Consider the following 18,140-nt stretch of genomic DNA (forward strand, 5'->3'; position numbering starts at 1 on the left):
TAACTGGGTCTGTGGATGAGGGGAAAGCAGTGGACGTGTTATTCCTTGACTTTAGCAAAGCTTTTGATACGGTCTCCCACAGTATTCTTGCCAGCAAGTTAAAGAAGTATGGGCTGGATGAATGGACTATAAGGTGGATAGATAGCTGGATAGTCGTCGGGCTCAACGGGTAGTGATCAATGGCTCCATGTCTAGTTGGCAGACGGTATCAAGTGGAGTGCCCCAAGGTTGTCTGGGGCCGGTTTTTTTCAATATCTTCCTTAATGATCTGGAGGATGGCGTGGACTGCACCCTCAGCAAGTTTGCAGATGACACTAAACTGGGAGGAGTGGTAGGTATGCTGGAGGGTAGGGATAGGATACAGAGGGACCTAGACAAATTAGAGGATTGGGCCAAAAGAAATCTGATGGGGTTCAACAAGGACAATTGCAGAGTCCTGCACTTATGACGGAAGAATCCTAAGAACTGGTACAGACTAGGGACCGAATGGCTAGGCAGCAGTTCTGCAGAAAAGAACCTGGGGTTACTGTGAACGAGAAGCTGGATATGAGTCAACAGTGTGCCCTTGTTGCCAAGAAGGCTAACGGCATTTTGGGCTGTATAAGTAGGGGCATTGCCAGCAGATCGAGGGACGTGATCATTCCCCTCTATTCAGCATTGGTGAGGCCTCATCTGGAGTACTGTGTCCAGTTTTGGGCCCCACACTACAAGAAGGATGTGGAAAAATTGGAAAGAATCCAGCGGAGGGCAACAAAAATTGATTTGGGGCCTAGAGCACATGAGTTATGAGGAGAGGCTGAGGTAACAGGGATTAATTAGTCTGCAGAAGAGAAGAATGAGGGGGGATTTGATAGCTGCTTTCAACTACCTGGAAAAGGGGGTTCCTAAGAGGATGGAGCTCGGCTGTTCTCAGTGGTAGCAGATGACAGAACAAGGAGTAATGGTCTCAAGTTACAGTGGGGGAGGTTTAGGTTGGATATTAAGAAAAACTGTTTCACTAGGAGGGTGGTGAAGCACTGGAATGGGTTACCTAGGGAGGTGGCGGAATCTCCTTCCTTAGAGGTTTTTAGGGTCAGGCTTGACAAAGCCCTGGCTGGGATGATGTAGTTGGGGATTGGTCCTGCTTTGAGCAGGGGGTTGGACTAGTCGATCTCCTGAGGTCCCTTCCAACCCTGATAGTCTATGATTCTATGGTCCCAACTATGGGATTGTTTCCCTCTGTTCCCGTTTGATGTTCTCCTTCCCTGAGACTTTCATCCTCCTCAGTAACACAGAGGCTATTGGAGCGGGGGTGGGACTGTTCTACCATGTCCCTGGAACCCTCCAGAAGCCTAAGGACCCCACTAAATGGACGGCTGCATACAAACGGCTTAGATGCTTGTCAGACCCGAGTGAGTATTTTCCCGTGGTCAATCGATATGTCTCATCCCATTGCTTTGTTTCCATCCCCCAGTTGCTCGGGAGCCGACGATAGCATTTATCCAGGTTTGAAACATTTCAGGCTGAAATGTAATTCACCAGCTTTGGCCCCCACTCTCTGCTGTGCCCCGTCTGGGAATGGGGCCCTCAGGGAACCTCATTGGCAGGTACTACACCAGCGTGGTTGGGGGCTGGAGGAGCCTGGGGCGGGGGGGCTGATTTAACCCTCAATGGCTGATACTGGTCAGAAGAACATGCTATATGGGATCATCAACAAGGACCATCTGTCGGGAATCAGGGCTTGCAGCAGAGCCAGTCTCCAGGCAACCTCACGAGTGCAGCTGGCCTGTACCAAGCTGCCTGATTGGTGGGAAGAGTCAGCAGACAGGCTCTTAAGCCCAGAAGTAGCAGTTCAGTAGCTGCTCAAAGCTTTTGCCCACAGCTATGATAGCTCCGGCCTTGGTCCAGCCCGGCTCCTGCCTGGCCTCTCTCCAGGTAACCTGGTTCTGACCCTCAGCTCCGATTCCTCATCTCCAGCTTCGGCTCCGACCCCAGTTCTGATCCTGGGTTCCGACTCCTGGCTCCTGCCCCTGGCTCTGACCCTTGGCGCTGGCATTTGGCCCCTGGCTCTGACCCACAGCTCCAGTTCTTGGCTGCCAGGTCCTGCTCTGACCACTAGACCTGACCGCCCACATCCCGCTCTCTGACACCGTCAAGCATGGATAGTCATTAGCTGCCTCTTTCATCTTCTTCCTATGTTAACCCTGTTACTACGGCACCACCTGGACCAGGACTGATGTTCTGTCTGCATCTCCAAGACAACAGCTGCAGACAAGAGCTATGATCACAGCTGAGACTTGGACAACACCATCTCACGCATAGGGAGCCACACTGTGATCTGGATAAAGATCTGTTCTTCTGTTTGTTTTTTGTTAAGAAGAGCTACTGCTCAGAAAATGGCTTAGGCATTACAGCTGCACCACCTTAGATGACTATTTACAGCAAGACTCATTAACAACCCCAGGCCACTGGCATCTCTGATCATTATGATAGCAACCAACCACTCAGTATGGGCACCTCTTAAGTTTTACTGTATACAGGATTTAAAGGGTTAGTTGTGACCAGATACTTCACACCGGTTAGTTTTAACAAGAGGGAAGAAACACTGGCCAGAATAGGGAAATAACAGGTAACGAATATTTAGCTAAGTTAGATCTATGCAACTCAGCAGGGCCTGATGAAATTCACCCTAGAGTACTTAAGAAACTCACTGAAGCAATCTCTGAACCATTAGCGATTATCTTCTGGAACTCATGGAGGATGGGTGAGGTTCATAACAAGGGCAAACTTCAAAAAAAGGTAAAAAAGGAGCTCTTAGGGAAGTCTAGACCAGACAGCCTAACTTCAATACCCAGAAAGATACTGGAACAAATGACTAAACTACCAATTTATTAAAACCTAGAGGATAATAGGTAATAGTAATAGTAATCACCATGGATTTGTCATGAACAAGTCATGCCAAACAAATATAATTTCCTTCTTTGATTGGGTACCCAGTCTAGTGGATGGGGGGGAAGAGGTGGACATGATGTATCTTGAATTTAGGAAGTCTTTCGACACAGTCCCACATGACATTTTCCTACTTAAACTAAGAAAATATGGACTAGATGAAACTACCACAAGGAGGGTGCAAAGCTAGTTGCAAGTCCTTACTCACAGGGGAGGGATGGGGACTCACTGGCTCGGCAGCAACACAGCAGAAAAGGGGGTGTGGTTTCTGGTGGACCACAAATGGAATGTGAGTCTACAGTGTGATAGTGTTGAAAAAAGGCAAATGTCATTCTGGAACATGGGGAGTGGGGTGGGTCAGAGATGGGAGCTGACTGTTCTCCTCCATTTGGAGGGGGAGAACCATGTCCAGGTTTGGGTGCTGCACTTCAAGGAGGATGAGGACAAATTGTACGGAGTCCAGAGGAAAGCAACAGAAATGATCAGAGGTTTAGAAAACATGACCTGTGAGGAAAGGTTGAAAAAATTGGGGATGTTTTGTCCAGAGAAGACAAGGTTGAGGGGGGACATGATAATAATCTGCAACTATGCAAAAGGTTGTTATGAAGAGGACTGTGATCAATTGGTGCCCATGTCCACCAAGGGTAGGACAAGAAGGAATTGGCTTAGTTAGCAGCAAGGGAGATTTAGGTTAGATATTAAGAAAAACTTTCTAACTCTAAGGATGGTTCAGCACAGGAACAGGTGACCTAGGGAGGCTGTGAAATCCCTGTTATTTGGGGGGGGTTTAAGAACAGGTTGGACAAACACCTGCCAGGGATGGTCTAGGTGCACTTGGTCGTGCCTCAGCGCATGGGGATGGATTGTTTGACCTCCTGGGATCCCTTCAATTCCACATTTCTGTGATTCTGTGAAATGGTGCTAGATCCTCTTCACTGTGGTCAGTTTCCCCCATAGGGTATCAGGTACTCAGCAAGGTAAATGATTATGGGGCTGGGAGAAGTGGTAGGGCGGAAGGAAGGAGAGCAGGGCATGCTGGGAAGACAGTGCTTTCCTGTGTGCAGTGCTGTCGGTTGATACGATATAATGCAACAGGACATGAGTCGACTCCGCTTCCTGTCTCATTTCTCTGAGATAAGGAGGCTGCAAAGCTCAGAATCCTCAGAACTCGACCTGCTCTGATAGCGTGTGAGCCACCATGGGAACCCGAGGTGACGTGTATCCATTGGGTGAGTGGAACAAAGTCCATGGGCTGAACTGGGCTGGGGCTGGGAGAGTCCAGAGGGACCCATGGGTCTGTCTGCACTGGGGCTGGAAGGTGAATGTTCCAGCTCGAGAAGACATAGTCACACTAGCTCTTCTCTAGCTAGAAATAAAAGTGTCGCCATAGATGCCGGAGAGGCTGGCTGCCCTGAGTGCGTATCTGTGGTCTTGGACGGGATCATAGTCGGGGCAGGGAGCCTCTCCTGTTACTTACCAGAGTGGAGGATTACATTGGCCATACCGCTCACCTCTGGGAATGCCCACTGTGCCTGGGGGCTGTAACATAGAGCCATTACACCAGGGGAATTTCCAGGTAGCTGGTTGAGCCAGACTTCTGTAGGGGCACAAACCTGGGGTTCCGAAATATTACTACAGTAATAATCGTTCTTAATGAAAGAATTGACTTCATTGGATTTACACCAGAATCACAGTGGGGTAAATTAGCAAAATTTTGTCCATAGACAGAGGCCAGGAGACATATCTCCCTCTGTTGCTTATTTCTGTGTATAACATTTTTAAAACACGTATTTAGTTTTTATTTCTCTCAAGTATTTCTCCTCCTCCAACTCCTGTTCCCCTGTCTACCACCAGGGTCATCCAATAAGTTCCCAGGCTGGCAGAACATAATGCTGTATGTGCCGCATTTGTGCCCATCATGAGAGTCCCACACACAATCTGTCTCTGCCATGAAGCTAACACAGGCTTGGCAGCTCTCGATGGGGTTATCGGCACTGTAATGAGGGGTGGGGTCATTGGATCTGCGTCATTAGGACTAGCTGAATTGTTTAGGTGGGGGTTAAATCTATTTCTGAAATGTTCACCAATATATGCCGGGATAATGTAATATATCAGATGATCAATAGGTATGATTCACATTACATATATTAATATGGATAGTATGTGCTTAATGCATTTAACATTATTTGTATATACTCCACTAGCAGTTACATGGCCTGGAAAGGTGGCCTGTCTCCTCCTATAGTCTTATTCACCTATGCCAAGTATCCCATAACACCTTGCATTAGCCAGGAAAACTGTCAGGATCAGCACATATGGGTGTTCTACCGTAGTAACAGGCAGGGAGTTACTCTCACTGGAGTGTCCCAAAGATAAGGACAATATATATGGGACAAGCCTTGGAGGTGCATCACGCTCTTGGTACCTGGAATTCCTGAGTCCAGAACAAAGAGCTAAGGGGTACCGTATGTTACCAAAAAAACAAGGTAGAAAGATGGTAGGTGAAGACTAGCCTCACAGGATGCATATAGTACCTCTTTCCTTGTAAACAGGTTGGGTATAAAAAGGACGGCTTTAGGGGTGTGACTTTGGACACAAGCCTTCTTTGTAAGGCAAATTCAACACTGTTGCAAGAGACGGGTTCCCGGAAATTGGAGTTGTATTGGACTTCTGTTCCTGTAATATGCTATTACTAAGGCTTAGTCACAGGTATTTTTAGTAAAAGTCATGGACAGGTCAAGGGCAGTACACAAAAATTCACGGCCCATGAGCTGTCTATGACTTGCACTATATACCCCTAACTAAAACTTGGGCTGGGGGTCTGCGAGTGCTCTTGGGGGTGGCCCAGGGGCACTGCGGGTGCTGGAGGGAGGTGGCCCGGGGCACACCACGGGTCTAGGTGGGGCAGCCTGGGAGGGCTGTCGCAGGTGCTGGGGGGGGGGGGGGGGGACATGGTGGTACATGGCCCAGGAACCCTTCTGGTACTGGGGGGAGGGCTGGCAGGGCTGGCCGAAGCTGTCCCTTCAGCTCCAAGGGGGAGGGTAGGCCAGGGGAGCTCCACGCGCTGCCTCTGCCATGAGCACCAGCTCCAAAGCTCCCATTGGCTGGGAACCGCAGCCAATAAGAGCTGCGGGGTCGGTGCCTGCAGGCAGAGCAGCGCACAGAGTCCGCTGGCCCCCCTGCCTAGGAGCTGCAGGGACATGCTGGCTGCTTCCATGGAGCCCCCCGCCCCCCAGGTAAGCACCACCCTGCACACCAACCCCCTGCCCCAACCCTGAGCCCCCTCCCAAACCCAAACTACTACTGCTGCTGGGGAGCTGGGAGTGTGTGGTGTTCCAAGACTGCCCCAGCAGGGGTCGCCCAGGGCCAGCCACACCAGCTGCTGCAGAACTCATGGAGGTCACAGAAAGTTACAGAATCCGTGACTTCCATGACCTCCGTGACAGACACCCAGCCTTAGCTATTACTGACTTTTAGCAATAAACCAGACCGATATTGGTTATTTGGTCTCTTGGGCATACTGCATAACGAACCAAAGTGTGGTCGAGCAGTTGACCATATGGTTTACCAAACCGAAGGGAAAACCCAGATGTGACTCTACGCCCCATATTCTTCATAGGATATTGCTATGATATGAATCTGGCATAACTGATGTGTTCTATGCATGACGGGTCATGCGAGGGATCATTGGAAAGGTTATGATTTACTGAATATGATTATCCTATTTGTATGTATGTATCAATTCTGTATCTGAAGTGAGGAATATTGACTATGTAACAGTTACTAGAGGGTTTACACCTGGGGCACATCCCCCAGACCGTAGGCAATCAGCCTGGATGGGCCATTTAAGACGGACAATAGAACTTTGAAGATGCTAATCTCCCACCTTCCTGAGAAGCTTCCTGGGATGCTGCTTTGACACTGCCGGGTCATGTGATCATGTCACCTGGTACTGGACTGCTAGTATTTTTCCACTACTAGGGGTGAGGATCAAACTAGGAAACGAAGGATTCCCGCCATATGTAAATCCTATTGAAGGCAGGGAAGTGAGTTAATCAGGTTTCATTCTTCACTGAATCCCTGCCCAGGATCGCTGCTGGAAACATCTTAGGCCCCGTCTACACTGGCAAGTTTCTGCGCAATAAAGCAGCTTTCTGAGCTGTAACTCCCGAGGTTACACACTGCCAAGCCACTTAGTGCGCAGAAACTGCGCAGTTGTAGCACTGTGAAAGACCACCCCACCGAGAGACGTACAGCTTTCTGTGCCGGGGGTACAGTGCGACGGTGCCAGTGTAGACACCCTGGTCCATTACAGCCCTGCGATTGGCCTCCAGGAGATGTCCCACAATGCCTGTTCTCGCCTCTCTGGTCAGCGGTTTGAACTCTACTGCCCTGCCCTCAGGTGACCAACCGTCATCCCCACCCCGTAAATTCCTTTGGAATTTTGAAAGTCCCCTTCCTGTTTGCTCGGTGACGCGTGCAGTGGTCTCAGCGCATCTTTCCAGGTGGCCATGCCTGCTCCATGCACCAGGTGATCTCCCGCTTGGAGCAATGCCGAGCTGCTGGACCTCATCAGCATTTGGGGAGAGGAGGCTGTCCAGTCCCAGCTGCGCTCCATCCGTAGGAATTATGATACCTACGGACAGATTTCACGATGCACGACAGAAAGGGGCCATGACCGGGACACATTGAAGTGCAGGGTCGAAGTGAAGGAGCTGTAGAATGCCGACCACAAGGTGCAGGAAGCAAACGCTGCTCCGGTGCTATGCCCACGAGCTGCTGGTTCTACAAAGAGCTGGACGCGACACTCGGCGGTGACCCCACCTCCACTGCAAATACCACTGTGGATACTTCGGTGGCTCGCGTGCCAGTCAAAAGTGAACCGAGCCAGGAGGAGGAGGAAATCTTGGATGAGGACGTGGAGGGTGAGGGGGACCCAGAGGCAGAGGATGACTCATGGGTCAGAGATACATGCAGCCAGGAGCTCTTTTCTACCCCGGAGGAGGCTAGCCAGTCACAGCTGTCGGATGTTGGCGAAGCGCAAACAGGAGAGGAGGCCCCTGGTAAGTGGATTTGATTTTGGGAATCGCTGAAGTGAGTTGTTGGGGGAAGGAGGGTTGCAGAAACAGGCTTATCTCCCACTGCATGCCTAGTTTGAGCGGCGGAACAGGCTGTTGATTGACTCCCTCACTTCACGGGAATCTCCCTCAGAGATCTCCAGGAAACTCTCATGGAGATACTGGGCAATCCACTGCTGCAGGTTTCTCGGCAGAGCTGCTTTGTTTCTTGCCCCATTAACGGTAACTTTCCCGCACCACTGTGCCATCACGGGAGGGATGGGGGACCATTATTGCACACAGGCGAGCTGCATATGGACCAGGGTGGAAGCCGGAGTGTTGGAGAAGACCCTCCCTTGATTCCCTGCTGACCCTCAGCAGCGAGATATCTTCCATAATGATCACATCCTGTGGAAAGTGTGGGGACAGGATTGATTATCAGCCCCCCGCCCCCGTGCTGGCTCTCCCCAAGAGCCACGTGCCCAGTGTACAGCAGGGTCCGAGAAGAGTGATTTACCCTGCCCCTGTGGCTAGTCACCATTTTGGGGGTCTTGTGGCTCATGTGTGCTTGCCTGGGGTCAGCCAGTTAGTGCCAGGTGTGTGAGTACTGGCTGTGTTTAAAGCACTGAATCAGTGCTCTCTGTGTTGCAAACAATCCTGCTTCTGTAAAACGTTGTGTTTAAACTTCACAGAAATGACCTTGGGAGCCCAGCCTCCCGCTTTGCTATCGGCGGCTGAACGGCTGTGCAGAATTAGAAGGTGGCCAAGAACAACTAAGGAGGATTTTCTGTGTGATGTTATGATGCACTCTGCCACCGAGAGACAGGAATTGCAGGAGTGGCGGAGCGCGAGAAGAGGGACCGAAGGAGAACGCGGCGCGCCAGAATGAAGCCACGGAGCGGCTCTTAGAGGTTACGGAGCGCCAAGCAAACACGCTCCAGGTGATACTAGCTCTGCAAACTGAGCAGCACCACGCCCGCCCTCCCCTGCAGCCGGTGTCGCAAAACTCTTTCCCATGCGCCCCCCAGACACCGTCAACACACTGTTATCAACCTCCTGGCTCCAGTGTGTACTGCGGCTTTCCACTCCTTCCCCCTCACAGTCCAGCACTGCGGACTCCCACTACCCACCGCACTCAACACCCATCCCTCTGCAGTGTGGCCCTGCTGAAGTACAGCACCCGCTGCATTGTACTCCAAAGGAGAAGGTTGGATATGATCCCTGGACATGCAAATATCTTTAGCCATCCCAGGACCCCTCCTTCTCCTGGGACCTTCCCTTCCCCCATCCCCCCCACTGCTGATGTTTTTTTTGTTTGTTTGACTCTCTCCTCAGGTTGTTGTTTTTAAATAAAATAATTGTGCTGGTTTGAAAGCAATTTATTTATTTATTTATTGAAAGCAAAAAGAGCCCTGCAAAGCAACATACAATTATGTTAAACCCACATATTGCATCATCTGCACCAATCACCTCCTAGCATTACAAGCACTGCACTCCCCAGATAAGCACCACATCTTAGTGGCTTTCTGCTTTAAATTGCTGCCTCAAGGCATCCCTGATCCTTATGGCCCTGCGCTGCCCCTCTAATAGCCCTGGTCTCTGGCTCTTCAAACTCAGCCTCCAGGCGCTGAGCCTCTGTGATCCAGCCCTGAGTGAAACTTTCACCCTTCCCTTCACAAATATTATGGACCATACAGCATGTGGCTATAAGCATAGGAATATTGTCATCGGCCAGGTCCAGCTTCCCATAGAGACAGCACCAGCGGGCTTTAAATGGCCAAAAGCACACTCAACCATCATTCTGCACTTGCTCAGCCTGTTGTTCAACCGCTCCTTGCTGCTGTCAAGTTACCCCGTGTATGGCTTCATAAGCCACGGCTTTAAGGGGTAGGCTGGGTCTCCCAGGATCACAATGGGCATTTCAACTTCCCCTACGCTGATCTTCTGGTCCGGGAAGAAAGTCCCTGCTTGCAGCTTCCTGAACAGGCCACTGTTCCAAAAGATGTGTGTGTCATGCACCTTTCCAGACCAGTCTGCTTTAATGTCCGTGAAACGTCCACAGTGATGCACAAGCGCTTGGAGAACCATTGAGAAATACCCCTTGCGATTAATGTACTCAGTGGCTAGATAGGGAAGCCCATTTGTGCAAAGCCATCCACAATGTCACGCACGTTTCCCAGAGTCACGGTCTTTCGGAGCCGGATGGGATTAATGGCCCTGCAGACTTCCATCAACACGAGTCTAATGCTTGACTTTCCCACTCCGAACTGGTTAGCAACCGATCGGTAGCAGTAGCTTCCACAGTGCAATCGCGACGCGCTTCTCCAACGGCAGGGCAGCTCTCATTCTCGTGTCCTTGCGCCGCAGGACAGGGCGAGTTCATCAGACAGTCCCATGAATGAGGCTTTCCTCATCCAAAAGTTCTGCAGCCACGTCCATCACGATGTGATCCCACCACTCAGTGCTTGTTTCCTGAGCCCAAAAGCAGCGTTCCACTGTGGTCAGCACCTCCGTGAATGCCAGAAGCAATCTCGTATCGTAGCTACTATGTGTGGCGAGATCAATGTCGCAGTCCTCTTGCCTTTGTAGTTTAAGGAATAACTCCACTGCCACTCGTGACGTGTTGGTCAGAGTGAGCAGCATACTGGTCAACAGTTCGGGATCCATTCCTGCAGCCGGAAGAGGCAGGACACGCGATACACAAACCATTGAAAGATGGCACCAAATGCAGACAGAAGCACAGGCATTGCTGGGATGCAAAGCAATGCATAACAGGGTACTGGGGCAGGACCCAGGATTCCCCCAGACCCTCTCTGCTTTCCCACAACTCTTAGCGACAGAAGAGAAAGAGGTGCTCTGTGGGATAGGTGCCAAGAATGCAGCGCTCTGAATACCGCTGCAAGTGCCGCAAGTGTGAACACGCTATTGCGCAGGCAGCTGACAGTGTGAACACACAACAGCCATTTCCATCACGTGGAGTCGAACAGACGGGCTGTCCTCTCTCAAGCTCTGCGCTAGCTCCATCCCCAGCTATGGGCTGGATGCAGGAATCCCTGGGTCATTCTCTGCCCTGTACAGAGTGAGAGGCCGGATCAGCCTGCTCCCTTCTTGGCCTGAGAATCTCTGAATTAATGGCTCGGCCTTCGCTCCAAGGGGAACTGTGATGCCGTCTCCTCCCCAGCTCCCTCGTCCTCCATGGAGTCTCCCCGGGGAAGATCGACCGGAGCTGAATTTCAAAGCCACGCCCCCTTTTTAGCTCCCTTCCTAGGAAAGCACAATGGGGTTCCACAGCCCGCTGTGCTTCCCCTTTGCACATCACCTCAGGCCGGCCCACGGGTCCTTTATCATCTGGTTCTTCACATCGGCGTGTGGTTAATGACTCAGAGCAACAGGCTATAAATAAACACCAGCAGGAGGGGGCAGATCTGGGGCGATAGCTGAGTGAAAAGCAGATCAACAGCAGCCTGTGTTGTCTTTTCGCCCCATCCCCCCTCGGTGCTCCCCCTTTCCAAGTGGGTTTGTCCATTGCATGGACGCACTGGGTGACCTTGGGTAAGTCATTACCCCTCACTGTGCCTCAGTTTCCCCATCTGTAAAGTGGAGAGAATGCTCCTCCCTTTGCCTATTGCCATGAGCCTTTTGGGTCACAGACTGGCTCACTGTGTGTCTGTGCAGCACCGAGCGTGATGTGGCCCTGATCTCAGTCGGCTCTGGGCAGCCCCTGGCACAATGGGGGCCCTGAGTTTGGTGGACTCTGGGCGCCTCCCGGCACAATGGGCAAGGCCGGATTTCTGATTAGGCACAGGAGGCAAGTGCCTAGGGACGTCGGCATTTTATGGGATGCCTAAAAATTCAAATTTTGCTCCTCCCAGGTCCCAGCAGGGGGCAGGGCCAGCTGAGGGGGAGACAGCCCCACACACCCCTGCTGCTAGAGCGCTCCTTGCTCCGCCCAGCAGACAGCGTCACCTCCCAGGGGGGCCAGTGAGTGCGGGCTGCAGGGCTTGGGAGAGTGGGTCTCTGGGGGAGTTCATGGGGCAGCTCTGGGCAGAGGGGGTGGGGGGTCCTGGGCAGTGGGCGGAGGGGCTGCTGGGCAGCAGGGCACCTAAAAGTTAAAAGTGGTGGGCTTCCCCCGCCACCCGTGGCAGTTAAGAGCTTCCGGGCAGCAGGGGTACCCTGCAGCACCTGGCCGCCTCCAGGGGGCGGAGCCCCTGGGAACTCCAAGCCGGGGGGGGGGGGGGGGGGACCATGGAGCCCCTGTGCCTAGGGGCACCCTAAGTATAAATCTGGCCCTGACAATGGGGGCTCCTGGTCTTTGATGCTAATACACACAATAAAAGACCCGGTTGCCCTGGCCAAAAAGTCCAGTTCCCAACTGGAATCAGTTAAAAATATTAACAGGGATCCCAGCTGGGGCTGATTTCCCAGAGCACCAGGTTTCTGCATTTTTAATTCCACCATTGGAAGGGGGGAAGCTGTTCTAGATTTGATTTAAACAAATAGGGAGGCACTCGTTGAGAATTTGAAAGTAGAAGGCAGCTTGGGTGAAAGTGATCATGAAATCATAGAGTTCGCAATTCTAAGGAAGGGTAGAAGGGAGTACAGCAAAATAGAGACAATGGATTTCAGGAAGGCGGATTTTGGCAAGCTCAGAGATCTGATAGGGAAGGTCCCATGGGAATCAAGATTGAGGGGAAAAGCAACTGAGGAGAGTTGGCAGTTTTTCAAAGGGACACTATTAAGGGCCCAAAAGCAAGCTATTCTGCTGGGTAGGAAAGACAGAAAATGTGGCAAAAGACCAGCTTGCCTTAACCACGAGATCTTGCATGATCGAAAAAATAAAAAGGAGTCATATAAAAAATGGAAACTAGGACAGATTACAAAGGATGAATATAGGCAAACAACACGGGAATGCAGGGGCAAGATTAGAAAGGCAAAGGCACAAAATGAGCTCAAACTAGCTACAGGAATAAAGGGCAACAAGAAGACTTTTTATCAATACATTAGAAGCAAGAGGAAGACCAAGGACAGGGTAGGCCCACTGCTCAGTGAGGAGGGAGAAACAGTAACAGGAAACTTGGAAATGGCAGAGATGCTTAATGACTTCTTTGTTTCGGTCTTCACTGAAAAGTCTGAAGGAATGCCTAACATAGTGAATGCTAATGGGAAGGGGGTAGGTTTAGAAAATAAAATAAAAAAAGAACAAGTTAAAAATCACTTAGAAAAGTTAGATCCCTGCAAATCACCAGGGCCTGATGAAATGCATCCTAGAATACTCAAGGAGCTAATAGAGGAAACTACAGACCAGTTAGTTTAACTTCTGAACCAGGGAAGATAATGGAGCAAGTAATTAAGGAAATCATCTGCAAACACTTGGAAGGTGGTAAGGTGATAGGGAATAGCCAGCATGGATTTGTAAAGAACAAATCATGTCAGACCAATCTGATAGCTTTCTTTGATAGGATAATGAGTCTTGTGGCTAAGGGAGAAGCGGTGGATGTGGTATACCTAGACTTTAGTAAGGCATTGGATACGGTCTCGCATGATATTCTTATCGATAAACTAGGCAAATATAATTTAGATGGGGCTACTATAAGGTGGGTGCATAACTGGTTGGATAACCGTACTCAGAGAGTTGTTATTAATGGTTCCCAATCCTGCTGGAAAGGTATAACAAGTGGGGTTCCGCAGGGGTCTGTTTTGGGACCGGCTCTGTTCAATATCTTCATCAACGACTTAGATATTGGCATACAAAGTACGCTTATTAAGTTTGCAGATGATACCAAACTGGGAGGGATTGCAACTGCTTTGGAGGACAGGGTCATAATTCAAAATGATCTGGACAAATTGGAGAAATGGTCTGAGGTAAACAGGATGAAGTTTAACAAAGACAAATGCAAAGTGCTCCACTTAGGAAGGAACAATCAGTTTCACACATACAGAATGGGAAGAGACTGTCTAGGAAGGAGTATGGCAGAAAGGGATCTAGGGGTTATAGTGGACCACAAGCTAAATATGAGTCAACAGTGTGATGCTGTTGCACAAAAAGCAAACATGATTCTGGGATGCATTAACAGGTGTGTTGTGAGCAAGACATGAGAAGTCATTCTTCTGCTCTACTCTGCGCTGGTTAGGCCTCAACTGGAGTATTGTGTCCAGTTCTGGGCACCGCATTTCAAGAAAGATGTGGAGAAATTGGAGAGGGTCCAGAGAAGAGCAACAAGAATGATTAAAGGTCTTGAGAACATGACCTATGAAGGAAGGCTGAAAGAATTGGGTTTGTTTAGTTTGGAAAAGAGAAGACTGAGAGGGGAAATGATAGCAGTTTTCAGGTATCTAAAAGGGTGTCATAAGGAGGAGGGAGAAAACTTGTTCACCTTAGCCTCTAAGGATAGAACAATAAGCAATGGGCTTAAACTGCAGCAAGGGAGGTTTAGGTTGGACATTAGGAAAAAGTTCCTAACTGTCAGGGTGGTTATAGACTGGAATAAATTGCCTAGGGAGGTTGTGGAATCTCCATCTCTGGAGATATTTAAGAGTAGGTTAGATAAATGTCTGTCAGGGATGGTCTAGACAGTATTTGGTCCTGCCATGAGGGCAGGGACTGGACTCGATGACCTCTCGAGGTCCCTTCCAGTCCTAGAATCTATGAATCTATGAATCATCAGGGCACTGACTGGCCATTGGCCCAGGATTGGCAGGACGGGGGCGGCTGGGGGTGTGTGCAGCTGAGTGGCGGTTATCATCTGCCCATGGTGCCTTACCCTGTCTCTGTCTTTCAGGGCTCTGCATCGCCCTGTGCCTGTGGGGCACCGTGGCCCAGAATCATGGTGTACAAGGTAAGGCTGACTCCTCCTGGCTAACCTTCCCCAGCGCTCCCGGCTGCCCGGGGTCTCCGGCCTCCGCCCCCCCCCCCCCCGGTCCCTTTCCCTTGTGGGAGGAGAGCAGAGTCAGGGGTCTGGCGAGCCGGGAGCAGCCCCTTGGGGTGGGCGTCTTGGGGTGGGTTTATAAAGCACGGTGAGTGCGTGCAGGGGAGAGGAGAAGGCGCCCTGCATAGCCCTCCCCTTCCCTTCCCAGCCCTGTGGCCAGCAGAGAATAGACACTGGGGCCCAGGGCTCTACACTGGGGGCTGGAGTGAGGGGCAGATCCCCTTTGTAGCCAAGGGCCGTGTTATTGACCAGCCTGAATCAAACCCCTGATGGCTCAGACGTTAGAAGTGGCATTTGTAGGTGCCCCCCCTCCCCTAAAATCGGGCTGAACTGAAACCTGGGACCCACGTGCCAGGGTGGGGCGGGGGTGGGGAGGTATTTGGGATCAGGACTCTGTGCCCCGAGCCCAGCTCTGCTGCGAATTCCCACTGACCCACTGGGGTCCCCAGTGCTGCTCCCACCTGCTCCGTCTGCTCCCATCCCAAGCCCTGCAGCCGGCTAAGCTGCGCTGGGATCCTTCCCCTCACGCTGGCCAGAGGGACGGATCCCAGCGGAGCCCCAGACACCGGGCAGCTAAAGGATCCAGGAGCCCCCGTAGGCAGGTCACAGTCTGGGTCATGGGAGGCAGCTCAGGATCCAAACTAGCCTCATGCCCGTTTCCGCTCTCAGTCAATCCAGAGCAGAGCCGGGCAGGAATTTCCCAAGGAACCGTTTTTTGCCAGAAAATGCCGATTCGGTTCAGAGGAATGTTTCAATTTACTTGGGAAAAAATTGCGGGGGGGGGGGGGGGGGCGGGAGATGAAATAATTTTTAAAATGAACAATTCCCATTTTCCAGTTCGAAGCGAGGTTTGGGTTTGACATTGACGCTAATGAGAGTAACGACGACGGCAACAAAAGGGAGAAAAATTGGGTGAGAGCGAAAACGTTTCACTTGCACCGACGCCCGGCTCCGGCGGCTCTGCCTGTCTGTGCCGGGGGCTCCCCGGGGAGCCAAGGCCCCTGTGCAGCCGAGGGCAGCTTGTTGCCAGGCGGTGGATGGCGTCGGAGCTGTTTGCCAGGCGCCCAGGGACGAAAATCAGTGAATGGGGCGTGTGAAAGGAGTCGATCCCACTGTGTGTGGGGGGGGGGGGAGCCGCTCTGCACTGGCTGATCCTGCCCAGCTGTTCCCGCCCCTGCAGGTACCACTGAGGACTGCAACAGCCATATGCTGTGCCCAGCAAACGCCAAGTGTGTGAACAACACCCACTGCACCTGCCTGGATGGATACTGGCCAAGAGAAAATCACCCCATCCTCTTCACCGACCCAACGGAGATCTGTGACGGTAACGGGGCTCCCACGTTGTCCTGGGGGGGCTGGGACAGAGCAGGGCATTAAGGGCCGGAGCAGCCAACTCCACTGACTCCGGGGCCTGTTGGGGGTGCTCAGCCCGGCTGGGGAATGAGGGGGGGCAGCAGCACGGGGGAGAGCCGCTCTCCTGGGGCTCAAACTGGGGCCTCCAGTGTGAGCAGCAGGAGCAGCTGCAGCAGGAGCCAGGAGTGTTGGGCTCTGTGGATTGGGCACAGGGTGGGGGGGCCCATCACACTGACCCGTCTGAATCCCAGCCTGGGCCCTAATCAGCCCCCGTGTGTCCAGGGGCAGAGGGGCCCCACAGGAGCAGAATGGGGCAGCCCTGGCTATACTCCCCGCCCCCCCCCCCCCCCCGCCACGCAGGGATCCAAGGAGTGAGGGGGCAGAGAAGGGGCAGCTTGTCATCCCCTCCAACACACAGGAGCCTGGAGCCCCGGAGGGACGTCTCCCCACACCCCCCTCATATGGGGGATCTGGGTGTTTGTGGGGCCGAAGCCCCCGTACCTGGGACAGGAGGCTCGGGGGGCTGTTTCCGACATTGGGTAACTGAGACTCAGGGCCTTAATTACTAACCGCTCAGAGCCCCGGTCGCCTGGGTCCCGTCACCCAGCTCAGTGTGTGGGGTTGGGGGGTGGGGGGTGATACGGGGAACGTCTCCCTGCCAGGACTGTACAGAGCGTCCCCTCTTGTGTTACAGATATTGAAGAGTGTCTGGAGCCGAGCCCGGCAGACTGTGGACGCAACACTAAGTGCAACAACGTGGCTGGGAGTTACTACTGCACCTGCATCCCTGGCTACGAGCCCAGCTCTGGGAAAGCCAAGTTCATAAACGCGAGTGAGAACACCTGCCAGGGTGAGCTCTCCCCTGACCCCCACCTGCTGAGACCCCCCCTCGCACACACAAATGCTCCTTCCAGGCCTGGCGCTGCACCGGGGCTGCTGCCGGCTTTGGCAGTGGCCCGAGGCTGTCAGCGAGGCTGTGATGAGACGTGACCCTCGCCTGCTCCCGCAGAGCCTGGGGCCGGGCTCACCCCTGTGCCCGGCGCTTGGACAGGGAATAAACCTTCGGGGTTAGCAACAGACCCACGGAGCAAACTCCTTGTGCTGCAGAGATGTGCTGGGGAGAGGGGAGGGGACCCTCGGTGGCCCCAGCTCGCAGCATTTGGGCTGCTAGTGCCCCCCTGAGCTGGGAAGGGGCCTCGTGTCTGGGCCATGGAAATAGCACAGTGCGCTCTGCCCCCTATCGGCGCTGGTGGGCAGGGAATAGCCACAGCACAGTGTGTCCCAGACACATCCCGATACTCCCCCGTGGGTCCTGGGAGGCAGGGAATAGCTGCAGTGCTGGGCACCCCAGCCTCGGTCCTGGAAGCTCCGTTCCCATCCCGCATGGACTCTTGGAAGCCTTTGGGTGCGGAACCCGATTGTACGTCGTTTCCGGAATAAAGCAGGTTCTGGAAACGCGGAGACGCTTTGGTGCTTTCAGGAGAACTCGCGAGTGTCGCAGGGTCGAGGGGCGGAGGAGGCAGCACTTGGCAGGATGCAGCCGGTCGGTTCTTACAGGGGTCAGTCTGCCCCGGGAGCACTCAGCCTCTGAAGAGGCAAAACTGTGGCGTGGGCCAGGCTGAGACACAAGTAACGCTGGCACTTGTACAGTACAGACGGGATCAGAGCTGTGGCCCATCTAGCCTGGTATCCCGGCTCCAACGGGCCAAAGCCAGATGCTGCAGAGGATGGTGGAAGAGCCCAGCAGTGGCAGCCGGGGGATAATCTGCCCTCACTTCCTGGTCTCTAATACTCAGCTGGGCTGAAGCCCCACAGCAGGAGGTTTTCTCTCTTCCCAAATGTTTGTGCCCTTTAACTATGATCACTCTGGCTGTTC

The 18,140-nt window shown here is 52.5% G+C and overlaps 1 protein-coding gene across 1 annotated transcript in view; it reads left to right on the forward strand.

Moving 5' to 3' along the window:
* The first annotated feature begins 7,877 nt into the window (after positions 1-7,877).
* The window catches only part of LOC135891953 (adhesion G protein-coupled receptor E2-like), a 46,977-nt gene continuing 36,714 nt past the window's right edge, over positions 7,878-18,140 (forward strand). Inside the window, 5 exon segments of the mRNA XM_065419638.1 lie at positions 7,878-7,955; positions 7,957-7,987; positions 14,762-14,821; positions 16,074-16,235; positions 16,959-17,114. Of these exon segments, the coding sequence (XP_065275710.1) occupies positions 7,878-7,955; positions 7,957-7,987; positions 14,762-14,821; positions 16,074-16,235; positions 16,959-17,114 (487 nt within the window).

The sequence above is a fragment of the Emys orbicularis genome, chromosome 19 (genome assembly GCF_028017835.1).
Source record: "Emys orbicularis isolate rEmyOrb1 chromosome 19, rEmyOrb1.hap1, whole genome shotgun sequence".
NCBI classification, from domain to species: Eukaryota; Metazoa; Chordata; order Testudines; family Emydidae; genus Emys; species Emys orbicularis.